This window comes from Schistocerca gregaria, chromosome 3 (assembly GCF_023897955.1).
Source record: "Schistocerca gregaria isolate iqSchGreg1 chromosome 3, iqSchGreg1.2, whole genome shotgun sequence".
In the NCBI taxonomy this organism is placed as follows: domain Eukaryota; kingdom Metazoa; phylum Arthropoda; class Insecta; order Orthoptera; family Acrididae; genus Schistocerca; species Schistocerca gregaria.
This window is the reverse complement of record NC_064922.1, coordinates 138,367,928-138,395,220: the sequence shown is the minus strand read 5'-3', so window position 1 is coordinate 138,395,220 and position 27,293 is coordinate 138,367,928. Positions and strand designations below refer to the sequence as shown.

At 43.1% G+C, this 27,293-nt stretch overlaps 1 protein-coding gene across 1 annotated transcript in view; it reads left to right on the top strand.

The window, feature by feature from the left end:
• Positions 1-4,682: 4,682 nt before the first annotated feature.
• LOC126355284 (uncharacterized) overlaps positions 4,683-27,293 on the top strand; it is a 119,022-nt gene continuing 96,411 nt past the window's right edge. Inside the window, exon 1 of the mRNA XM_050005573.1 lies at positions 4,683-4,769. Coding sequence (XP_049861530.1) covers positions 4,683-4,769 — 87 coding nt within the window. The remainder of the gene's footprint in view (positions 4,770-27,293) is intronic.

The window sequence follows — 27,293 nt, the reverse complement described above, 5'->3', positions numbered from 1 at the left end:
CCTGTGTTAAACGCCTCTTCTCTGGTAGCACTTACACCCAGCGTCTTCGATCATGTGTTCAAATGGCTCTAAGCACTGTGGGACTTAACATCTGAAGTCATCATTCCACTAGACTTAGAACTACTTAAACCCAACTAACCTAAGGACATCACAGACATCCACGCCTGAGGCAGGATTCGAACCTGCGACCGTAGCAGATCATGTGTTCCAGTTGTCCGCCATCTTAGATGAAACAACAGTAGCGTTGCAATTTGTCAGCCAGTGAACCGACGAGCTACTGTGGTAATGACTGTATGAGGGCGTTCCGTCCATTTTATTGTATCCAGTATTTTAACGTACTGACCTTGTCTGGAAAGTTCTCTTTGTTTTAATCAAGCCTGAAGATAAACGCGAAGTAAAAATTATATCTAGTCTCATAACATAAAACAAGTATACGGATCTACACAATATGACAAAAAGCTTTATCCAGTTGATGTGCAATATTCAGGGCGATTCAGCTGCCCCTTACCGGTGTCGTTCTATGCAACTCCACATGTCATAACAATTCCTTGGACAGTTTGCTCTGGAGATCTGAAGCACATTGTAAAAAGTCGTAGAAGAACTGGTGAAGTACACGAAGATGTCTTAGACCTACTGTACAAAGTTTTGTTTACGAAACTACTTTAGCAGATTGTCTAAATATCGTAAAATAGCTGATAAAGTATTCGAAGACATCTTAGACCTATTGTACAAATTTTGTTTATGAAAGTACTCCAGCATATTAATGCTACGAGTCATATGTTAATCTATTCGCTGGGTTATGTACTGGAAAGTTGTTACTTCCTCACCTCCTTCTTGATGCCTCCTGTTAACTTAGTTGCTTTCGGTGGTGAAACACAATTTATAATGTAATATTTCTGGACTATTTACGAAATACTATCTACTATAAACAGAATAAACTCGCAGAGTAATTTAAAATCCATATGACTACACTGCTAATTACACAACGAAAGACTGGAAGTACTTGAATAAGTATGGAAGTATGATACATCTTGGTAGAGAAATACTGTACAACTCATGGCCAACCCTCACTTTTATTACCTACCTGGCTGTCGCTTGTCTGGATACCGTTTCTGATAGAGACGTATTGTGGATCGCATAAAATGACATCGGCAGGGGCAGCTGAATCACTCTATATGAGAGTGGGGAAATATCTTCAGACTTCTACAGGAATGTAGCAGTTCCAGTTACAAAGAAGTCAGATAATAACAAGTGTGAATATTAGCGAACTAGTAACTTAATATACCATGATTACACAGGGTGACAAGAATTTTATACAGAATAATCGAGGGACTGGTAGAAGCCGATCTCGGGGAAATGAATTTGGGCTCTGGAGAAATGTAACAGTATGCGAGGCTATACTGGGCCTACGACTTATGTTAGAACACTGTTTGAAGAATGGCGAACCTTTGTTTACAGGAACTGCAGATTTAGAGAAAGGATTTTACCGTGTTGACTGGAATACACTCATTGAAATCTTGAAGGTGACAGAGAGATAATACTGGGACCGAAAGGTTATTTACAACTTCTACAAGAATCAAACTGTAGTTATGAGTCGAGTGGTAGGGTATGAAAGGGACGCAGTAGCTGACCATGAAGTGGGACACAATTGCAGGGTCTCCCCGATGATATTTCAAATGTTCAAATGGGTGTGAAATCATAAGGCAGCAGACTGCTGAGGTCATCGGTCCCTAGATTTACTCACTACTTAAACTAACTTATGCTACGAACAATACACACACGCACGCCCGAGGGATGACTCGAACCTCCGGCGGGAGGGGCCAAACAATCCGTGACTTGGCGCCTAAAACCTCCCGGCGACTCCGCGCGGTCGGTGATATTTAATAAGAAATTTGGAAATGGTTCAGGGACAAGAAATAAAAATCTTTTAGGTTTTTCGGTAACGTTTCAACTCTGTGAGAGACCTCAAAACACGTCGCAAGGTCAGTGAACGGGATAGATAGTTGTCTCGAAAAGACATCATAAGATGAAGATCACCAGAATAAAGACAAGGGTAATGTATTGTGGTAGAGTTAAAGGAGGCGATGCTGGAAGATAAGAATATGAGACATTAGAAATAGTAGATAAATTTCGCTGCATGGGCTGCAAATTAATGACAGCCAGAGGATATGGACTGGCAATAGCAAGAAACTTGTCTGAGGAAGAGATGCTTATTAACATGGATGCATGACCGAAGGAACACTGCATCAAAATTGGGAATAGCGCAGGCGCTGCAATACCTTATTTATCTGCCGACAACGGCGAGCGACTTTCAAGCAAAATGCTTCCCCTGTACGGAAATCCTCGGACTGGAGACTTTAACAATGGTAACAACGACATTACTGAGATCGTGTGATCCGCATGTAGACGCAGGAACAGGTTGTAGATACACGAATGACGACATATGGAAGTTTGGGTAAAGCCATGAATCGCGTGCGGACAGCCAAATAGTAAGGTGACCGATGGCAATAAGCGGGGTATTCGGGTTGGAGTCCAGTTCGGCACAAATTTTTACTGTCGTCATTCCGTTATACAGCCAATGGTTGTCGGTACTCGAGTAAGAGAATACATTACTTGCAGTGAAACGACGAGAACAAACAGTTCAGATAAGAAGAGAATAGAAGAAGCGTTTGAAATGTAATGCTACAAACGATTGTTGAAATTTAAACAGGTAGATCGAATGACAAATGAGGAACTACACTACTGGCCATTAAAATTACTACACTAAGAAGATGACATGCTACAGACGCAAAATCTAACCGACAGGAAGAAGATGCTGTGATACGCAAATGATTAGCTTTTCAGAGCATTCACACAAGGTTGCAGCCGGTGACGACACCTACAACGTGCTGACATGCGGAAGGTTTCCGACCGATTTCTCATACACAAACAGCAGTTGGCCGGCGTTGCCTGGTCAAAGTTAGTTGTGATGCCTCGTGTAAGGAGGAGAAATGCGTACCATCATGTTTCCTACTTTGATAAAGGTCGGACTGTAGCCTATAGCGATTGTGAATTATCGCGACATTGTTGCTCGCGTTGGTCGAGATCCAATGTCTGTTAGCAAAATGTGGAATCGGTGGGTTCAGGAGGGTAATACGGAACGCCGTGCTGGATCCCAACGGCCTCGTATCAGTAGCGGTCGAGATGACAGACATCTTACCCGCATGGCTGTAACGGATCGTGCACCCACGTCTCGATCCCTGAGTCAACAGATGGGGACGTTTGCAAGACAACAACCATCTGCACGAACAGTTCCAAGACGTTTGCCGCAGCATGGACTATCAGTTCGGAGACCATGGCTGCAGTTACCCTTGACGTTGCATCACAGACAGGTACGCCTGCGATGGTGTACTCAACGACGAAGCTGGGTGCACGAATGGCAAAACGTCATTTTTTCGAATGAATCCAGCTTCTGTTTACAGCATCATGATGGTCGCATCCCTGTGGCGACATGGCGGTGAACGCGCATTGGAAGCGTGTATACCTCATCCCCATACTGGCGTATCACCCGGCGTGATGGTATTTGCTGCCATTAGTTACACGTCTCGGTCTCCTCTAGTTCGTATTCGCGGCTCTTTGAACAGGGCACGTTACATTTCAGATGTGTTACGACCCGTGGCTCTACCCTTAAATCGATCCCTGCTAAACCCTACATTTCAGCAGGATAATGCACGACCACATGTTGCAGGTCCTGTACGTGCCTTTGTGGATACAGAAAATGTTCGACTGCTGCCCTGTCCAGCACATTCTCCAGGTTTCTCACCAATTGAAAACGTCTGGTCAATGGTGGCCGAGCAACTGGCTCATCACAATACGCCAGTCACTACTCTTGATGAACTTTGGTAACGTGTTGAAGCTGCATGGGCAGCTGTACCTGTACACGCCATCCAAGCTCTATTTGACTCAATGTGCAGGCGTATCAAGGCCGTTATCACGGCCAGAGGTGGTTGTTCTGGGTAGTGATTTCTCAGGATGTATGCACCCAAATTTCATGAAAATATAATCACATGTCAGTTCTAGTATAATGTATTTGTCCAATTAATACCCGTTTATCATCTGCATTTCTTCTTGGTGTAGCAATTTTAATGTCCAGGAAGGTAGTAAATCTAATCTGGGAAAATAGAAATTTATTCTCCAGCTTCACCTAAAAGAAGGGCTGGGTTGACCCTGAAGCATTAAGGAATAGTTAGTTTGGTAATGGAGGGAAGTGTTTAGGGGGGGGGGGGGTGAGGGTACAGTTATAGAGGGGGACCCAAGTGGATGCAGGTTGGCGTAGTTATGAAGAGATGCATATGCTTGCACGGGACAGACTAGCATGGAGAGCTGCAAATAACAAAACCTCGGACTGGAGACTCTAACTAGGGTAATAATGACATTACTGAGATCGTGTGCTCCGCATGTAGACGCAGGAACAGAAGCCTGATTTGAAGTGCAGGGCTAATAGTGTCAGTGTACAATGAAGAGTATTTTTAGTGCTCCATTGTGGGGCTACGACCTCGTCTGTCAGAGCGCCTGTCTTCGGCCACTGGCTCCGGCTGCGGTAGGCGCCCTGCACTCACGACCCTCTCCCCCCCCCCCCCCCCCTCTTTCCCCACAGTGCGCTGCGAGCAGGCTAATTAAACGCGACACGGAGTCCAGCGCAGATGTCTGCGGCGCGGGGTGCCTCTGCTGCCAGCCCGTTGCTCCAGATGTCGACCAGCCTGCCAGGAATGCCGCCTAGCCAGGCCCACGTCAGCGCGGACACATCTGGGGGAGCAGATGGCGCCTGTACAGACGGGCCGCGCCGAAACCATTGTCTCTGGCGAGCGAGTTAGCGCAGCAGATAGCAGCCCAGCTGTACCCAGTATGCCACTCACAGCGCCGCGCTGAACATTCACACGGGCGATGCTGGCACCTTGCCAATGCAGGACGAAAACCGTGTTCCCAGCCGTGTGGCTCTAAAACGGGTCCTCCGTACCTTGACTGCACGTTTTTGTTTAGTTATTTTTGTCTAGGATGGGGGGGGGGGGACGGGGTCATTAGCCCATCAGCCCATCAAGCCATGAATTCCTCTCCTATGCCAAACCCTTCGTTTCACTGTAGCACTCAAATATTCCAATACAGTCCTCCAAAAAATGGCTCTGAGCACTATGGGACTCAACTGCTGTGGTCATTAGTCCCCTAGAACTTAGAACTACTTAAACCTAACTAACCTAAGGACATCACACACATCCATGCCCGAGGCAGGATTCGAACCTGCGACCGTACCAGTCGCACGGTTCCGGACTGCGCGCCTAGAACCGCGAGACTACCGCGGCCGGCTACAGTCCTTCCTTTCAGTATTTGACCTCGACAGCTCTCCCTCCTACAGTCGTTCCAAAGCTGGGGGTAATTACTTCCTGAGGGGTAAAATGAAATGACACCCCAGACCAACACTCCAGGTTGTCGGGGGCGTCTCCAGAGACGTCTGCCCTGGTCATCGGAGCTCATTTCGAAGCGGCGCTGATCACTGAAGATAGTTATATTCCAGTCAACGAGATTCCAGGCCGTCTCGAGACGCCTGGACAGCGGTGGGATACCAGCCTGTCGCTCGTTATTCAGTTCGACAGCCAGGAGTGATGATCGAGTGTGCCAATCTTTCCGTAGCAGGACCCTGTTCGTTGTCATCCACGGCCCCTTTTTAGTACACTGGTACGTAGACGATATTCTACTCCCAGTTTTTCATGACAAGCAATATTGGGCTTACATTTCAACAAGGTAATGCCCGCCTGCACACAGTGAGATTTTCTACTGCTTGTCTTTACGCTTGCCAAACCCTGCCTTGGCCACAACTCTCTCCATTTGAGAAAGTCTGGAGCATTATGGTCAGGCCCTTCCAATCAGCTCTCGAATTTGACGATCTAATTCGCCAATTGGACAGACTTTAAGAACTTTCAGCATTGCAGCGCATCAGCAATCGTAAGTATCGAAATAATTATGAAAAATCAGCCTCGATTGCACAAGAGAGCCCGTGACCATCGTACGTTGGCTGGGGCGAGGCAGCACACACAGGGTTGAGATAAGTAATATTATTGACTTGGTACATATGTACCGTGTATTTGTAAAAAGAAAAAAAAGAAAAAAAAGGGCCCTTGCCGCTGTAGGTATTGACTTTAGCCTTTGACTATGCCTATTTAGGCAAGCTGTTTTATATTTGTTCTGAAGAAGGCGTGGTTACCCTCTCTGAAACCTGGGTAAACACCAGGTAGTTTGTTCAATCGAGGCAGATTTTTCACAAATATTTGGAAACACTTTGGCACGATGTGCCTTGGAGGACATCCAGTAACAGTACCAATCAATCCCAAGCCAAATAAGCTGCTCGTGTAAGGGATAGCGGTGGACGAACGAGTTATTGAGTTCCTCTGGTTCTGAAGCCCTTTCTCTTCAGTAAATCCAGTTTTTCGGAAATTGCAATCATTTGTTTGTCTGACCATATGCGTCATATCTACTGATTTCCTTCGTGGTGCGTCTTTTTTTGTATTCGAATTTATCTACGTTTTGACACAAGATCCAAAAACACATCAACAACGAATTTCACACCATTCATCAACGAAAACAGCACTGAAATAGCTGCCTGTATATGAGATAGTTATTCCTGGACAGGGAGACATCGCATGGTCAGTCAGGAAAAACCGGCACGTAAGTCAGCAGAAGTAGAAACTGAAGAAACAAAACGCGTAATTGAGGACGTGTAAGAGAGAGATACTGTTTGTAGAACGTTGAACATTATATTAGCCTCAACGTGGAGCCGTTTGCTATCTTAATCATGAGATGAAATCTTAATTACGTACATTCTGATTGTCACAACTAGCGAGCAACGAGGACATAAATCGTTTCTAGTACGAACAGGCAAACTTTTATCTAAATGCTGCTGCTTATAACTCTGAGTTAAACTATTTCGACAAGTGTTGTACAGGGCAGGACTACTTGGTTAAGAGACCTATTGTACCAGGCACGGAAAGCCCTCTTGACGGCCGAAGAACTCGGATCCCAGGGATGCTGCTGTGGTGGTTATTTAAAACTAGGGGGCTCTACGTTTCATACACAACCTATCTGTGCTGGTTTGCATTTCAGGTCACTATATACGCAGTTTCGTTAGGAGGCACTGATTCCTTTAACGCCCACAAACGCCTCTCTTTGGTGTAGTCATGCGCGAACGACTTTTCACACGTCGCTCATCTTGTCGAAAATTACTAACATCTGAATAAATCGCAGATACTGCCAACAAAAATTGTGGACAGTTCCCGTGTACTGGGACATAGTTACTGTCTATCTGGTATCGCTCACACGCCCTCGTAAAACACACAAAATTATGACTCAACTTACATTCAAAAATTAATTACTTCATATAAGAGTATCTTTACTAGTCTCAAAGGCTTATTAATCAGTAATTAAGGTAATTCTGAAGAACTGGATACCTTTGGACAGTGTGACATCGTATCCTGAAGACACTTGACACATGTCTCGTAACAACATTCAGACGGGCGCAGTCACTGACAACTTAACCGCTCAACACCTCCAACGGGATTTTCACTCTGCAGGGGAGTGTGCGCTGGTATGAAACTTCCTGGAAGATTAAAACTGTATGCTGGACCGATACACGAACTAGGGACCTTTGCCTTTCATGGGCAAGTGCTCTATCAACTGAGCTACGCAAGCAGCATGCACACTGTTTATTACTGCTTGGAAGTTTCATATCAGCGCACACTCCGCTGCAAAATCTCATTCTGGAAACATCCCCAGGCTGTGACTAAGGCATGTCTCTGCAATATGCTTTCTTTCAGGAGTCTCAGGACTGAAGACCACAACAACAGCAACAGTTCTGCAAGGTATGCAGAAGAGCTTCTGTGAAGTTTGGGAGGTAGGAGGCGAGCTACTGGCGAAATTAAGGCTGTGAGAACGGGTCGTGAGTCGTACTTGGGTAGCTCAGTTGGTAGAGCACATGTCCGCGAAAGGCAATGGTCGCGAGTTCGAGTCTCGGTCCGGCACACAGTTTTAATGTGCCAGGAAGTTTCATAGCAGCGCACATTCCGCTGTAGAGTGAAAATCTCATACTGGAAACATCCTCTAGGCTGTGGCTAAGCCATGTCTGCGGAATATACTTTCTTCCAGGAGTGCTAGTTCTGCAAGATATGCAGGAGAATTATGTGAAGTTTGGAAGGTAGGAGACGAGGTACTGGAGGAATTAAGGCTGTGAGGAGGGGTAGTGAGTCGTGCTTGGGTAGCTCAGTTGGTAGAGCACTTGCCCACGAAAGGCAAAATTATCGAGTTCGAGCCTCGGTCTGGCACAAAGTTTTAATCTTCCAGGAAGTTTCCCCCAACACCTCGTTCTCAATGCAGCGATACAGCCCCGCGCGAAAGTGGCCTGGCTTTGGAAGAACCCGAAGGTGGTGTCGGGTACTTTCCAAGATGTTCATGCATCACCCCGAACTCCACCGACAAAATTTAGGAGAGGATCCACGGGTATTTTCTGAGTATTTTCGCATAACGGGCCCGTGGTCTCTAGTTCCACAATAATAATGTTATCATGTTTTATTCTGATTGGTACCCAACTAAAAGGCAGTCACGTCTCTCATCGTATTTCGTAGGATCAGTGTAATTTTAACACAGACATATATGGATGAATTGAACGATTTGCATTAAGGTGGCAGTGTTAAATTTAATGCGAATTAAGAGAGTCTTCATGTATATCTTTTTATAACTATCTTGCAGTCATCTCTAAAACCGTACATAAATAATTAAATCTTCAGGAAATATCAATAACTTTTACGAATTTTTATGCAATTCTTATTACATCGTCGAATTTTAGTGCTTTTTGTCTTTACGTTTCAGCGCACTTTAGTATTATTTTCTCAAGTTATTCGTGCTACATTTGGTCACCCATTGTGAATAGTGACCTAACCTCATTACGCAAGCCTCTCGCGTCGGTTCATTCAGATGCAGTGGAACCAATGGAGAATATTTCTTTGACGTACGAGTGAGCAGACCGAAAGCCGCTCTGGCCGCGAGGTCAGACGATAAAACCCACCTTCGTGTGCGGCCCCTCTTTGACAGCAACGTGAGTTATTGATAAATTGGAGAGTGCAGTCAGTAAATCATCGAACAGCCGAAGGTGAGAGTCGAGACAAGAAAGCTGCTCAGACAGCGCGCTCACGTACACGGCCTCTGATGCGTGTGGCGCGCAGTAGTCGCGTCTGCATAAAACGCTGCGTTTTTACGAAGCGACATTCATTTGGAACTGGTAGCCTATATACATTATGTATACACGGACCACGTTAAATTGCTCATATTAACGCCTCATCCATAATTTATGGGTTCTCTGAGACGGCGAGCAGTTACTAAAACTGGTACACGTGGAGATCTAATATATTTAATGTGTCAAGAATTTCGGTATCGACATTGAATTCCCCTCCCATTCAGAAACGGATGTGCTGCAAGAAGCAACATACTTGTATGCGGCAGAATCGAGCAGGACGTGTGTGAAATGCTCTTTCTTTAGGTCCACACGACGAGACACTGAGAGACTCGTATTTAATATGTGGGGAACAACAAAGCATCGAATACACGCAGTTTACGAAGTAGAGTCTCCAATTTACGATATGAAATTCAATGACTCAGATGAAGAAACTTCACATTTCATAGGCCAATCTGCTGCTGTAGCTATGATTCTATTTTTGCTCTTTCCAAATTTCTTGGATCATTTACTCGAATCTCATTGCAGTTACACATGCAAGCTGTATTTGTTCCAACGAGGAAAATAGGTATTAAAAGGCTCATGTAAATCACGGATCTAGGCTATGTTTGGCTACATCGACTTGACATCTAAAATAGAAATCTCTCTTTCTACGAGGGTCAGTCAAAAAGTAATGCCTCCTATTTTTTTTTTCTACGTTTAATTGTCAGGAAATTTAAATGCAATTACATAGGTTGAAAACCACAACATTGAGGATCATTTTGTCATTTTTCAATGTAATCTCCGCCCATCTCTACAGTTTTGGTCCATCTTTGAACAAGGGCATGTATCCCAGCACGGTAAAAATCACAGCTCTGCTCCCTAAGCCATTGACGCACGGATGTTTTGACGGCCTCCTCATCTTCAAAATGAATCCCACGATGAGCTTCTTTTAGTGGCCCGAACAGATGGAAGTCTGATGGTGCCATGTCAGGGCTGTATGGGGGATGAGGCAAAACTTCCCATCCAATTTTGACAATCTCGTCAGAGGTGTGACGACTGGTGTGTGGTCTTGCATTGTCATGCAAAAGAAGAACATCTGCCATTGATTTTGTTGGGCGAACTCGCTGAAGACGTGCTTTAAGTTTTTTGAGGGTTGTGACGTATTGAACAGAATTTATTGTGCATCCCTGCTCCAAAAAATCAACCAGAATCACACCCTCTGTATCCCAGAAAACTGTTGCCATAACTTTCCCTGCCGATCGCACAGTTTTGAATTTTTTCTTCCTCGGCGAGCTTGTGTGACGCCACTCCATTCACTGCCTCTTTGATTCGGGTTCAAAAAAATGCACCCATGTTTCGTCCCCGGTCACAATTTTTTTCAGAAACTCATCTCCCTCCAAACGGAAGCGCTGCAAGTGTTGGGAGGCTATTGTTTTCCTTGCCTCTTTATTCTGATCAGTTAACATTCTTGGAACCCACCGTGCACAAACTTTTGAGTACCCCAATTGTTTAATAATTGTGATCACACTGCCTTTACTAAGAGAAATAATGCGACACACTTCATCTGCAGTCACCCGACGGTCACCACGAATGATGTCATCAACTTGCTGAATGTTGTGTGGAGTCACTGCACTCACCGGCCTGCCGCTCCGCTTTTCGTCAGTCAACAGTGTTTGCCCTTCAGCTTCCTTACAACGACGAACCCATCGTCTAACAGTGCTCACATCCACTGTCACAACACCATACACCTTCTTCAGTCTTTCATGAACGCGTATGGGCGTTTCACCTTCTGCATTCAAGAATTCAATCACACAACGCTGTCTCAAACGAACATCGATGTCGGCCATCTTACAAACGTATGCTGTGCTGCCACCTGTTGACACAGAAAGTTACTACTGCAGTGGATTGCAGAAGAAGGTTTGAGGAATGGCGCCAAATTCAAATTTTTCACTTAACTTAATTTTTTTTAAGTAGAAAAAAATGGGAGGCATTACTTTTTGACCGACCCTCGTATATTGTTAGCAGGACCATCAAACCTCGACCTGTTGGTACCTTTTTTTTCTAGCCAGCTTCATGAAATGAGCTGGTACAAACAGCTATCACACCAGGCATTACGCATTTTACGGGGTAAAAAAGAAGAAGAAACGATGGAATTCAATGATGTAAATATTTCTACCCCGCATTTACCAAGTTCGGATGGTCATAAGGCTTACAACACTTGCGGTCTAATGCATTTAGTGCTGTGCTCTGGCAAAGTAGACACTATTATCCGTGTATTACTTTACTGGAGCCCAAACGAGTCATCTCAGTCTTTTTGCACGTCCCAAAGCACAGACGCGTAACAGACTGCAAGAAAGCATCGCGTTGCTAGCCTATTGTTGAAGTAACTGTTAATTAAAGATATGAATGGCAACTGATACTGGGACGATATCTGAATGTGACAGAAGCTGATAACCTACCTGAAGCTTGAGCTGTCTGATGTAAGCTGTTTGCCAGCACAGCAGTCAGCAAAGATGTAGCGTGTAGATCGATAGTAGGCGCTGGATCAAGCGCGCCTATCACAAGAGGGGCCAGAGACACACCTACGAGTAACAATCCGCCAACGTCCTCTCAAAAGCATCTACATCTACATCTACATCTACATCTACATCTACATCCATACTCCGCAAGCCACCTGATGGTGTGTAGCGGGTGGTACCTTGAGTACCTCTATTCCAGTCTCGTGTTGGTCGAGGAAAGAAGGATTGTCGGTATGCCTCTGTGTTGGCTCTAATCTCTCTGACTATATCCTTATGGTCTCTTCGCGAGATATACGTAGGAGCGAGCAATATACTGCTTAACTGCTCGGTGAAGTTATGTTCTCGAAACTTCAACAAAAGCCCGTACCTACTACGAAGCGCCTCTCCTACAGAGTTTTCCACTGGAGTTTATCTATCACCTCCGTAACGCTTTCGCGATTACTAAATGATGCTGTAACGAAGCGCGCTGCTCTCCGTTGGATCTTATCAATCTCTTCTATCAACCAACTCCCAGATCTGTCTATCTATATCCGAATCCCACTCCAGCTACTGCCAGGTCTGGGTGCTGACGAGTCCTCTCCGTTTGGCTCGGTCCTCCCACCACTTCTCTTCCTCCACTTGCTGCCAGGTCACACCTCTCCTTTCAACAGATATTCTCACTCCCATTTTCCACCGTGTTGTTGGGCGCTCTCTAGGTCTTTTCCCATCCACCTTTAGTTCTTCCATAATTTTGGGGAGTCTCTGCCCATGCATCCTCTTAACATGCCCATACCATCTTAATCTCTTTCTTTCAATTTCTTCTCTCATACTTTCTTGTTTGAGGTCCTTTCTAATCTCTACATTCCTTACTCTGTCCATTCTTGTTTTTCCCTTAACTGCTCTGAGAAATTTCATTTCCCCTGCTTGCAGTCTGCTCCAGTCCCTTTCTGTCATTGTCCATGTTTCTCCACCATAGGTCACAATAGGGATGTAATAATTCTTATACATAAGGAGTTTTGCTCTTTCTGAAACCTCATTATCCAAATCAGATGTTTTATTGTTTTGTAGAAATTGCCTCCCAGATAATTTGTGGAATTAAAGGCTTCCAATTTCTGACTTCCTATATTGTAGCTAAATGATGAGGGATCTTTCTTTCTATGTATTCGCAGCACATTATACTTGTCTACATTGATATTCAATTGCCATTCCCTGCACCATGCGTCAATTCGCAGCAGATCCTCCTGCATTTCAGTGCAATTTTCCATTGATGCAACCTCTATATATAGCTGAGCATCATCCCCAAAAAGCCTCTGTGAACTGCCGATGTCATCCACAAGTTCATTTATGTATATTGTGAATAGCAACGGTTCTACAACACTCCCCTGCGGCCTGAAATCACTCTTACTTCGGAAGACTTCTCTCCATTGAGAATGACATGCTGCGTTCAGTTACGTGGGAACTCTTCAATCCAATCACACACAATCGGTCTGATAGTCCATATGCCCTTACTTTGTTCATTAAACGACTGTGGGGAACTGTATTTAGCCGGACGGAGTGGCCGTGAGGTTCTAGGCGCTACAGTCTGGAGCCGAGCGACCGCTATGGTAGCAGGTTCAAATCCTGCCTCGGGCATGCATGTGTGTGATGTCCTTAGGTTAGTTAGGTTTAATTAGTTCTAAGTTCTAGGCGACTGATGACCTCAGAATTTAAGTCGCATAGTGCTCAGAGCCATTTGAACTGCATTTAGACCGCCGCCGCTGACCGGAGGCCCTGACTGCCTCACTCGACAAACTGTTCCAGTTGGTGTCTGTCAGTTCGCATCGCAGGTTACAGCAGTACATAGCAACCAGATTAGGGATTACCAGTGAGACTGAAGTTTGTAATAGCAAGACAACCAATATTGTCTGCAAGAGGACTGTTAACGATGAGCTCGTACCACAACTCATGGACGCTATTCCAGTTAAGTAGCAGATATCGGTTCTTGTAAATAAAGAACCGTGCTAATACTCGTGTGCATTTGTGTTGTAGGAAGAGGAAACCAGCCACCTTTAACAACATCCTACCCCTTGCTTCCTACTGCACAAGGCTCTACACTACTGAAATATCTACGCATATGCCAACTGCAGGGATGAGGCTTTGTTAGAGCACTGATTTTGCATGATGTACTTTGATGACGTCAATTTCTTTCATGCAATAGACACCCAATTTGACTACTGCAGTAGAGATAGCTTCCATATTAATTTTAGTTTTCTAGTCGTATAGGTTAAAAACAGTCTTGGTTGAAATTTTAGTTTTTTATTTTTCAACTACGCGTTTCGTCTTATTTAGGCATCTTCAGGTTATCTACATGGATGAAGATGCCTAAATAAGGCGACACGCGTAGTTGAAAAATAAAATAATAAAATTTCAACCAAGACTGTTTTTAACCAGTACTGTTAAGCACTGGTTTGCTGTATGCCACATATGCATCGGAAGAATTTTTTAGTCGTTTTGGCCGATGGAATACGTCGCCATATAAAATGTAGACTGTCAATGGCAAGGAAAGCGTTTCTGAACAAGAGAAATTTGTTAACATCGAATATAGACTTAAGTGTCAAGAAGTCGTTTCTGAAAGTATTTGTATGGGGTGTAGAGATGTATGGAAATGAAACGTGGACGATAAATAGTTTACACAAGAAGAGAATAGAAGCTTTCGAAATGTGATGCTACAGAAGAATGCTGAAGATTATATGGGTAGATCGCGTAACTAATGAGGAGGTATTAAATATTCTGAGGCAACAAGGGATCACCAATTTAGTGGTGGAGGTGAGCATGGAGGGTAAAAATCGTAGAGGGAGAGCAAGAGATGAATACACTAAACAGATTCAGAAGGATGTAGGTTGCAGTAGGTACTGGGATATGAAGAAGCTTGCACAGGATAGAGTAGCATTGAGAGCTGCATCAAACCAGTCTCAGGACTGAAGACAACAACAACAACAACATCGTACGAACTAAATCGTCTGCAGGCTGTCGACACTGATGAAGAAGGTTGACAACAAATGCGTTTCACCACTTCAGTTTATTAGGGTCACACGTATGGGGCGTTTGATATCCAAAGTCAGGAAGGATGTGCGCTTCTTATGGGCTCCTTGGCAGATACCCACTGTAGGAATGTCGGTTCTGCTACAGAGAGGCGCCGCGTACCCGATGACCTGCAATGGTAAAAGCTGTCGTGTAATTTATTGTGTAACAGCGGATAAAGAACATAGCGCAGTGGATCGCTTGCTATCACAGTCATCACGTAAATTATTTCTCAAGTCAACATCCGTTTTCTTTAACATAATACTAATCGTACAGGTATGAACGGGCTATTGTTAGAATGGTTTTTTAACCAACTTCTGACACTGTATACCGATTTTACGCTAAAGCGTACTATTTGTGGGAAATTTTAACATAAGTGACCTTCAACTATCATAGGCAAAAGGGCATCATGGATGCCCTGCTTTGTATCTATTTATTACGAAGCTATCAGGAATAAGAGACTCCCTTTGCACATTACCTTATTACAAACACCATTTTATTTGCATTAAAGTGCTTATTAGCTAGATACTTTGTGTACAGCGTTGTCATAGTCATTGGTTCCTAACCTTTCTTAAACCATTATCCCTGAGTGCAATCAGGCGTTAGCTAGGAGCCGCGCCCTTTCTTCACCCCCCCCCCCCTCCCCGCCATCTGTTGCTCCCCCCTTCCCTACATTATCAGCAACTTCAGCATCTAACTTAACTGCAGAAAGAAAAACTTTACTTGGAACACTTTTATTTTTAAAATGAAGAAGCATGAATGATAATTAGTTTCTGTGAGTACGCATGTGTGACTGAATGACGAAGGAATCTGAAGTGCATCGCAACTACTACCCACAACTCCTTCTCGGGTGAGAAAGCTAACTATCCACAGTGACGGTAGACACTTGTTACAGAAAGTACTTCCTCTGCATTGCTCCTCTACATTGCAGCACTTGCTTGACTGGCACACAGCAATCCCAATCTAAATCAGATACGTGCACTATTCTTACTGTTTGTGAATCACTTGATCGCTTCACTCCTTACTTCTGTACCGACAGAAATTTGACGAATTCAGGCTGTTAATACTTTGTATCCAACCACTCTAATAATAATAATAATAATAATAATAATAATAATAATAGTAATAATAATAATAACATGAAGAAGAAGAAGAACAATAAAAATACTGTGTACAGCACTATAGTAGCCATTATGTACTGCTATGGCAAGCTGTCAATTAATTCATTTATTTCTCTCCAAGCGAATAATCAAGCAATTTCTGAACAACAGCAGAGAAAACACACACGGAAAAAACATTTTCTTAAGATATTTAGCATTTGTTACGTATATGTATCGCTTTCATCACTAGCGATGTATGAGAAAAAGCACAACAAATGTGTGTTGCGGGCGGACTGTCTGAAGAGCCCTGTGACATCCACCTCTTTAATGATACTAATTAAGAAAAAGTAATTATTGAGAATTTATATAATCAATATTAGAATCATACAAAATTGTGATAGTAGTAATGATATTTTGAAAATAATTTGGTTTTGTGACTGAAACGGAATAGAATCGTTTAGTTTTCACCCATCAGAAAATTTCATTTTACCCCTGAGGGTGTAATTACCCCCATGTTGGAAACCACTGGACATAGTTAATAATCGTGACCACAGTGGTAGTCCGTCATTTCCGCCCGTCGTACAAACTGACTTTTCTAAACGAATATACTTTCCGAAACGACAAACATGTTTGTCCATGTCACCTTGAATCGTGATTTACCTTTGCTATTAAGGCCTGGGGTGCTTACTGTAATTGAAAATGTTTGCCGAGTTAAAATTATAGGTTATATGGTCCCTGGTCTCTGCCTATCGCACAAACTGGACAATTTTGGAAACATGGAAACGTATGTAGAAGGATGTATCATAAATAGAGATTGTTATTTCACGTCGTTCTGTTCACTTTAAAAGATGATGTCTCTTCGTTCCAACACCCACCCTTATCCGAAGTGGTAGACCTATTCCAAATACTGTTATTATTTAACAATGCGGAAGTACCGCTCGGGTCCCACGGTGGACAACAATCCGTCAGCAGCTGTGTCACGTCCTCTGACACTCACGATTATCTAACGGCATAGAGAAGAAAAAGGAAGCCGCACGAGCGTCTTTGAGGCAACAGGAATCTAACCACAATTGGAAATAACTCCAAATAACATTTAAAAGAACAAACAGAACTCAGAAATATAAACAATATATTAATAACTTCCGCAACATTCTGATCGGTAACAGATAATTCAGAACAAAGGGAATCTAAAATTTTACACACGATATAATTAGATTCTCGCCAAAGACATAAAATTAATAGCAAACAGTATCCCTGCCACTCCTCATGTCCCATCTGGGGAGAGCTTTTCCACCAACTGCAATCCCATCCAGCAGCGACAAACCCCATGGAGGAAGGTTCCCCAAACCCCACTATGGCAGCATCGCTATCCATAACACTTGATTGGTGCGACAGTCGCCTGCCAGTGGTTTCTGTCGCCTGGGCTGACGATGTCAACAATGGAGCAGATTGGGATGCTGACTGATCCACTGCGGAGAGCCCCACAGTGGCGCCTGACGCACCATCCACCCAACAATTGATACTCAGTGCTTGCACCAGATGTTTCACGCCATCCAGTCATTTCCAAAGGACCCTTCATGCCAATTCGGTGGAACATGTTTACAACACTACATCACGATGATGAGTCTGGTCACCATTTGGGCTCCACATAAACTGTAAATGTTCAAAGGCACCATTTGCGCTCTTCGTGTCGACAGTCCCCTCCTCCAAGAAGTGATCATCACTGACTTCTACGCACCAGCTACACAGCCCACATCTCCCATGCCACTGACAATGGTAGAGGAGTAGCCATCTTCCTCTGCACAGGTCTCCCTGCTGAATACGTAGTGCTGCTTTCTAATGCTAGGGGTATGGCCTTCAAGCTGTATGGCATCCACAGCGTAAATATATATCGACCAAGCAGTTCCATTCAAGGTCTTAAACGATACAACTTCTTTTCTGACGAAGTAACGCCGCTTTTTGAGGGTCCTCTGTACGTTCTGGTCCTCAGTGGTGACTTCAACTCCACACTAGGGCCTACCGATCATCTCCCACGACATTCCCAATGTGTGGCCCTCTCTGTCATCATCGACTGACGTCAGCTTATCGACACATGGAGGATGTTCATGGCACTCACGTATATTTCACATAATATATGGCGCACTCATCCAGTCACCTTGATCTTATATGCTTCACATGTTCCCTTGCTGGCGACACTCGGTTTGCCAAAGTTTGGCCTCTGGGTTTCTCCAACTGCGAGACCTACATCTGCGATGTCACCCTCATGTGCCAACAGGTGTGGCACAGTTGTGGTCTGTGAAAATTAAATGTTGCCCTACTGACTTCCCCTGACTGCCAACAGATTTTTGAGTGCACGTGGGCCCCCTGTCGTCGACGTCGCCCCACCTACACATCCACCGTAAACCTGGTGGTTATCCTCCATGAAAGCAGTTCTATGAAGGATATTGATGGGGTACGGTAAAGTTAACAAGGTCTGGCATATGTACACCATGGACATTTATTATGCAATTGTACATGACTGCACTTCGATGCCTTTCTCTCCCATCTGTCAGGCAATACTGCATCTTCTTAAAGTGCGAATGACTTCACTTACATGACGATACTTGGACGAGATCCTTGCCAGGTCCTGCCTCACGAAAAGGTGTCTATGTAGCACCTCCTAAAATAAGCTGGCGTCGTCATCGAGCTCTCATACACTAACTCACCAATATATATATATATATATATATATATATATATATATATATATATATATATATTACGCAATGGGATATTTCCATACGATTTCACCCAGCAGTATGCTCCTTAACCGAGGAGGTAGTGCAACTCACCATGAACACTGTACTAGAGAATATGTCTCTAGAATTTCAGTAAGATATGGCCAAGGATGAAAATAAGTCCCCAGGACCTGATGATCGTCCCTTCGAATTTTTCAAGTGTTTTAGCGATCTGTTGATACCTACTTGGACGTCGGGAATTGATGTACCCAACAACGAGAATCCCAGCCACCTCGGCCCTAAAACCAACAAACTCTACTCAACAGTGAAATGAACATTGTCATTTGTTTGTTGGCATCATGACTGAAGAAGGCAACATGATACATCTCGTCCCTTGATCAGACTTCTCTGGATGGTGACACCAATATTAATACGGCCCTTTGGGATTACAGGGACTTGATAACAGTCGTCAGGTTGCTACAAGTGCCTGGTGCATTGGCATCGCTTGACTTCAGTCAGGCATTCGACCATGTTGATCAGACCTTTTTGAAAGCGTCTTCCAGCACATGAGTTTTCCAGCTCTTATTGTAATAATGGATATGTGCCTCTTGAGCGGCTGGACTTGGGGAATTACAATGGACGCCTGATGGTGCCTGTAGCGAACGAGTGCTCCATCTGACAGGACTGTCCACTTCCCACGATACTGTACGCTTTGGCGTTACAACCTTTATTCCAAGGACTTCACCAATGGCTGGTGGGCCTGTCGCTGTATGGACACCGCTTCTCTTGCACCGCCTATGCTTACGATCTCGTCCTCTACATATGAAGTGAAGACGATGTCCGTGCAGTTCTGACATAAATGGTGACATGTGGTGAGACATCGGACAGTTCTCATAAAGTTTCCAAATCACAGGTTCTGCTCATTTTTAAAGTCCTACCCGAGAGATCTATCGCTCTTCTAAGTGTGGCCACCACAATTCGTTTCTTGGGCATCAACTTAATGAACGATCTCCATCGTTCGGCGCAACAAACAACAGACATCTTCTCTGAACGATCAGCCCTGGCCTTGTTGATCACCGGCTTGGATCCCCCAAGCACCGTACTACATGGATGGAACGTTATTGTTTACCACGCCTCTCGCATTTCTCACATGGTGAAAGTGTTCCCGGCCCCGATTACTCTCGCCATCGAATATTGATGGCGATGGGATACTTTGTCTGTACCAGGACGTTATTCGTAGTTCACTTTACCTCCCTTGCCCTCTCATGGGACCAGGGTAAGGATGGCTTATTCCACGTGCCGGACAGAATTACGGCACTTTTTGTTTGCTGCCTACTGAAACTACGGCGTTGTTGTTCGACAAGTCTCACCGGACTGTTTTTAAATGAATATGCGCCAGTCTCCGTGTCAGCCCAAGTCGTTTTGTCAGACATTCCATTCACTTTTACCACGTTCGCCATTCATTCCTGGAATTAAGTTATATCCTCCAATCCTTACGCCTTTCAAGACACATTACGAATGTATCGCCCCCAGTCCCATCGAATACAAGGTACCAGATCACATGGCATCGTGTTTAGAAACCGGTGCATAGAGGCTTTCTCGACGCCGGCGTCCAACCCGGCTGATATATCACCGTCAGTGGCAAACAGGTCAACCAGTTTCGCTTGCACACACCTATGTGTACACTGTGATGTGGACGTCACAGGCGCCCATCGATTCTCATGTGGTCCGTCGTCTAGAGGCTCTCGCAGCATATATTCGCTTTCCTTACCCGACAGACACCTGCTCCGTCCGCTTTCCAGAAGTTTTTATTCCTGGACGTGATTCATTACCTTGCAACGAAAACTAACCCTCTGTCCGCTGCCCTTTTGGCCTTGTCGGGATATCGGAACTGTGTCATGCTCGACACTGTGCACTTTTTCGCAACCGCAGATACAAATAGTTCTTTTAAAATAGTCTATGGAGCATCTTTCATGACCCGCCTTCCAGCTGGAGCGCCCAAGCCAGGAGATGCTGATGCTTATTTTGCCGACGTGAGGCCCTTTAAACTGAAGCCCCATTAAATTTTTGAAGACGCATTTGGATGTTCCACCATCCAACGACGAGAGCAACTCCCGGAGTTCTGGTAGATAAATAAATAAACAAATAAGGAAGCTCCTGCACAACTCCTTCAATTTTTATCGCTCCCCTGTGTGTTCTCTTCCACAACTTCCCGTTTAGTAAAAGGTTAGCTGTTTTCGGACAGGTGTAAATTGGTGCCAACGGCTGAAGAGGTGTATTTTTTCTTACGACACAAGTGGGGGTAGCAATTACATGGTTTTTTGTAGTTCGCTTTCCGTCCAGGGGCGAAAAGAGAACAAAAAACACAATAATAAAAACATAAAAATTTATAATTGCGTTAAAATAAACTGTGCAAAATAGAGAGATTAAATAAACAAATATAGACAAACACACAAAAAAGCAAAAACAAAAGAAATAACGAATTTAAAAAAAAGGAGGTTAAGGTGACCATTCACATAAAGCCGATTAGCTCAGTTCGCTGTCGAGCGCAGATTGTCGTCATTACCTTGTACAGCTGATGGTTCTTCATATTAGCAACTGCGAAAACATTTCATGAAGTTGGCATTGCCGAATACATAATAACGGCATATTACACTTGGAACAGGCTGCTGACTGTGGTAAAAAGTTGACAGGCCCAACTGTTGAGCTTTTTTACGTAGCAGTTCAAGTAAGAGCTGCAAATAAGTGCTCACTTAAGAAACTGAAATCAACAGTATACAAACACCAGCCCAGTGCAGTTATTTTGTCTACTCACATGAGAGAACTGGACAGGAAACGCTGTGTACTTGCTGTAGTTGGTCTGAAGTGCCCGTCATTGGAATATTCAAGCACGCAGTGCACTTCATGTCAGTCAGATGTTTGTTGCATGTCTCCCTCATAGAGCTGCAATTTTAATGCCCTGGAGCGAATTAGGTCTGTTCTAATTTCGAGCTCGAACGCCATTTACAAGTGCTACAGTATAAAAAAATACATAAAGAGTGAATTTCAGTTCTCAAAGTTTAGATATAATAAATTGAATAGCATTCTGCTGCCAATAATTGAATGACAGGCAAAGTCAAATGGTATACAAGTCATTCGGTTACGAAACATTACATATATAAAGCAATAAATTTGTCTAGAGGGGTACATTGTACCACTTTTGTTCGTTTGAATCAGTGCAGCTAATTGTTTTGTAAATTGCGTATCTGTCTGTAAACTTTAATTTAGTTGGGACTACACACTTGTGCATAGGTTATTCATTCCAGAGCTTAGTTTCCTATTACCTATTACCAGCAATGTTTTCACAGAATCTCAAACGCGGTCGTCATGGATAATCATTGATTTATTTCTAACGGTTGTTCTCCAGCCTCTCATGTAATGGCATAGAATTCTTTATCCAATTTACAGCACCCATATATGTACGCCCCACTCGAACGGTATGTAGACGACCACAGAGCGTAATTTTCCATCCGACGGACAGATCTTCATCAATAGTATCACCCGCCCACACCTCATGTGACACTGTGGAATGGTCTGCAACTTAAGCGACAACTCTGGTGCAACATCTGGAGGTCAGAAAGTTTGCACCTCCGCCTGTCCTTCTCCTGCCAGACAAAGAGCCACAGTGTGGGTTTCTACCTCCCCAGGATTCGGACTGGCTACGTCGGTCTCAAGCGTCATAGCATGAACATGCGTAAATGACAGTGATTAGTTGATAAATAGCGATGAAATTGAAAGCTAAGACTCATTATGTTGCAAAAGCATTTTTTTTTTCAAATAGCTTGGAATTATCGACATGCCATTCGCTGTTGAACTGTATGTGGAACATATTCATCACAGCGACCTTTCATGAGCGAGGATGAATTGAATAGAGCAGAAAGGCAACTACATGCTGTGTATACGAATTTGGCTAGTGGATGGGAAGAAAAATTTCTGGGGCATGTATACTGACATATTACGTAACACGTTTCGACCCCTGTGTTCTCCTGTAATAGCGCGAATTTTCATCAAAGCATACAATAAGCTCCAAAGAAATGAACAATTACTGAAAGTACGATTATCATAATAACATTTTACATATATTATGGTAGCGGGAAACAGTGCTTCAGTGGAAAAGTCAGTCGAAACCTGCTGGTTGTTTCGAGAACAATGATGACAAGAATGTTGGGAACTGCTAAGAGATACAGGAAAAAAGGGATGGATCAGAGAACTAACAGGAATGGAAGACGTAATTACAAATCTCCATCTACATGTAGAAAACTACTCTGCAATTCACACTTAAGTACTTTGTAGACGGTTCATCTAACCACTGTCGATCTATTTCTCTACCGTTCCACTCTCGAGAGCTTAGGGTTAAGAAATCGAACACTTAAATCTTTCCGCGATAGCACTGATTTCTCTTATTTTATTACGGTGGTCTTTTCTCCCCACGTAGGTTGGAGTTAACAAAATATTTTCTCGTTCAGAGGAGATAGTTGGTGATTGCCATTTTGTTTTAATGATTGTCACTCCATCTATCACAACCGTGACATTTTTCACAATAAAACAGGTGGAGCTCCCCTGCTTTGAACTTTTTGATGTCCTCCTTCAAACCTATGCCATACCTCGTAGCATCACTGCAGAAGAGGAAGGACAAGCGTGGCGTACACTGCCTTTGTAGTAGATTTAATGCATATTCTTACTGTTCCGGTAGTACTGTTAGTCTTTGGTTTACATTCCCCACAACATTTTGAGTGTAAACGTTGTTCGTAATTTTAAACCCTAGATATTTGGTTGAATAGACAACATTTAAACGTGTATGATTTATGGTGTACAAGATATTTAAAGAATTTTCTTTTAGTAGCCATGTTAAGGATCTAACACATTTTAGGGTTAGGGTCAGTTACCACGTTTTGCACAACACAGATATCTTGTCTAAATCTTTCCCAGTTGGACTTGATGTTCTGATGAATTCACTAAGGGTAATCGACGGCATTATTTCGAAGCAGAATCAGGTGGAGCGGGTAAAGTGCATTTCGTGTGACTGTTTCAGCGTCATGATTGGCCTCATCTTGGTGCGGTTGTTAGGCCCGTTAACAAGGGGCTGGAGAAGGCACTGATGGCAGAGGGCTTGGATCACATTGTAGTGGTGCCAGTTGAGTCTATTAGTAGATAGATGTTGACTCTGAAATTATTGGTACATCGGAGCATCCCTTAAATAATTTGACAATTTAGAGGCTGCGTTTATCAGGATACAGATTAGCTGGCTGTTTCTCAAGGACTTCCTTGCGCGTTGGTGGAGGGCCATGTACTTAAAAAACAGTATTCCATTTGAGTCCACAGACATATCACGGCACTGCAGTGAACAGATATTTGAATGTTGTGCAGGGGCAGTTGAATTTAATGAAACTTAACCTATAATTTTTGTTGTTTATAGGTCCCCTAACTCTGACTTCAGAACATTTCTGCTGAAGGTAGAGAGGGTTCTTGATTCACTTTACAGAAATTACCAGAAATTAGTTACATGTGGTCGCTTCAATATTAATTTTGTATATGATTGTGCAAGAAAAAGGATGTTGGTAGATCTCCTAAATTCATATGATCAGATGCAGACTATGTTTTTTCCAACTAGGGTACAGGGGAACAGTAGCACCGCCATAGACAATATTTTTAATCATTCCTCATTACTAGATGGGCATTCTGTTAGTAAAAGGGTGAATGGCCTTTCAGACCATGATGCACAAATTTTAACACTAAAAGGCTTTTGTATTCAAACAAGTGTCACATAAAATTACGAACAACATAGGAAAGTTAATCCAACGGCAATAAAGAGTTTTTTATAACTCGTCAAGGAACAAGAGTGGCAAGATGTTTATAGTGCGAATAACATATATGACAAATATAATGCTTTCTTTAACACATTTCTCATGCTCTTTGAGAGTTGCTTTCCATTAGAACGTTCTAAACGTGGTACTAGCAGTAAAACTCAGCCTGGGTGGCTGATTAATGGGATAAGGATATCATGTAGAACAAAGCGAGAATTATATCAAAATGTTAGTAGTCATAATCAAGCTAGAGTTGCCCATTACAATCAGTATAGTAAGCTGCTTAAAAATGTTGTTAGGAAGGGAAAGAGTAAGTGTTGTGCAAATAGAATAGCTAATTCACAGGATAAAATTAAAACCATATGGTCAGTTGTGACGGAAGTGTCTGGTCAACAGCGCGATATAAAGTCAGTTCGTAGCAAGAATATTTCTCTTACTGATAAATCAGATATATGTACAGTATTTAGCAATCATTGTCTGAGCATTTCTGGTAAATTAAATAAAAATTTAGTTTTTACAGGGAATCATATAACTCTCTTGTCAAATGCCTTTCCGAGATTGACGTCTGAAATACTCTACTATGATACATGCAAGGGGGAGATTGAGTCAATAATTAAATCACTGAAGTCCTGTACTTAGCCATATTTATAATTCTTCCATTAGGAATGGTCAGTTTCCTGAACTATTAAAGTAATCAGTAGTAAAACCGCTTTATAACAAGGGAGAAAGGGATAATGTAGACAATTTTAGATCTGTTTCTATGCCATCGCTGTTTGCTAAAGTTATTGAAAATGCTGTGTATGTAAGGATAACTGATCATTTTATCTCACATAATTTGCCAGCAAATCTACAGTTTGGCTTGAGAAGTCGTTACAACTGAAAATGCTATATTCTCTTTTCCCTATGAGGTACTGGGTGGGTTAAACAAAAGGTTTCGTACACTAGGCATATTTTTTTGACTTAACCAAGGCTTTTGAATGTGCCAATAACATTGCTCCTGAAGTTGGACCATTACGGAACATGGGGAGTAGCTCGGTTCGCCTCTTACTTTAACAGCAGACAGCAAATGGTCAAATGAGACGTGCCCCCAGGGATCAGTGTTTGGGCCATTCCTGTTCCGTATTTATATAAATGATATGCCCTCTAGTATTAAGGGTAAGTCTAACATAGTTCTGTTTGCTGATGACACCAGCTTGGTAGTAAAGGATGTTGTGCGCAACATTGGCTCCGTTTCAAATAGTGCAGTTCATGGCCTACGTTCATGGCTTGTAGAAAATAAACTAAAGCTAAATCACAGTAAGACTCAGTTTTTACCGTTTCTAACACACAATTCAACAAAACCTGACGTTTTAATCCCACAGAATGGGTTTATGATTAGTGAAACTGAACAGTTCAAATTTCTAGGTCTTCAGATAGATAGTAAGCTGTCGAGGAAAATCCACATTCAGGATGTTGTTCAAAGACTTAATGCTGCCATTTTTACTATACTTGAGGTACCTGAAGTGAGTGAGTGATCGTTCGACACGAAAATTAGTCTATTTTGCTTATTTTCCTTCGCTTATGTCGTATGGTACTATATTTTGGGGTAACTCTTCCCGTTCTAGAAGGATATTTTTGGCTCAAAAACGGGCGGTTCGGACAATAAGTGGTGTAAGTTCACGAACCTCTTTTCGGCTCCTGCTCACGAGAGGGTATTTTGGCATTTGCCTCTCAGCATACATATTCCTTAGTGTCATTTCTTGTTAACAATATTAGATTATTCCCAAGAATAAGCAGCTTTCACTCAGTTAATAATCGGCAGAAATCCAACCTCAATGTGGATCGTAACTCTTGTACAATGCTACTACAAGAACTCAAAATTCTTAGCAGCAAACCACGCGCTTTCATATCGAAACTAAAGAGTTTCCTCATGGGTCACTCCTTTTATTCTGTAGAGGAGATCCTGGATAAATTAAGCCGATTCTTATATGTTGACTGCTTTTACTGAAACTTATTGCTTGACTTTTTTGGGTTCATAAACATTTTATTTTTATTTCTTTTTACTTTTATGTTGTAATTTCATGTACTGATACGTTCCACGACCTTGGAGATTTGCTCCTCTGCGGCCGCTGTGGCCGAGCCGTTCTAGGCGCTACAGTCCGGAACCGCGCGACTGCTACGGTCGCATGTTCGAATCCTGCCTCGGGCATGGATGTGTGTGATGTCCTTAGGTTAGTTAAGTTTAAGTAGTTGTAATTCCTAGATGACTGATGACCTCAGAAGTTGAGTCCCATAGTGCTCAGAGCCATTTGAACCATTCAAAAAAAAAGATTTGCTCCTCAATTTTTGTCCTACGGAACATGAAGAGTAAATAAAAATAAAAAGAAGGCTGCTTAAACGGTCTCGTAAATCGATCGTATAGTTTAAAAACAGCAGAGGACCTATACCATTTCCTTGGGAGACCTCCTGATGTCACTTTTGTTTCACTCGATGACTGGACGTGAGTTACTGCAGACTGTGATCTCTCCGACAAGAAATCACAAATCCAGTCGTTACAACTGAAACGATACTACACAGATAACCAATTTGATTAGAGAAGTAATCAACGTAGAATGGAGCTGGGCGGGATACATACCTAGGAAAACAGATGATAGATGGGCAAAGGGCGTTTTTTGATGCATTTCAAGAACAGATCGGTACGTTGGCCAGTGGAAAGATGGGTGGGTGACACTAGACAATACGAAGGAGCGAATCCTTCGCGTACGCTTTTTGACCCTACAGCACATGATACTGTAGAGTGGCCCATTATCCATCAGTCAATACCAAATGACTGATGATTGTAATAATGAATGGAGATCTAAGCA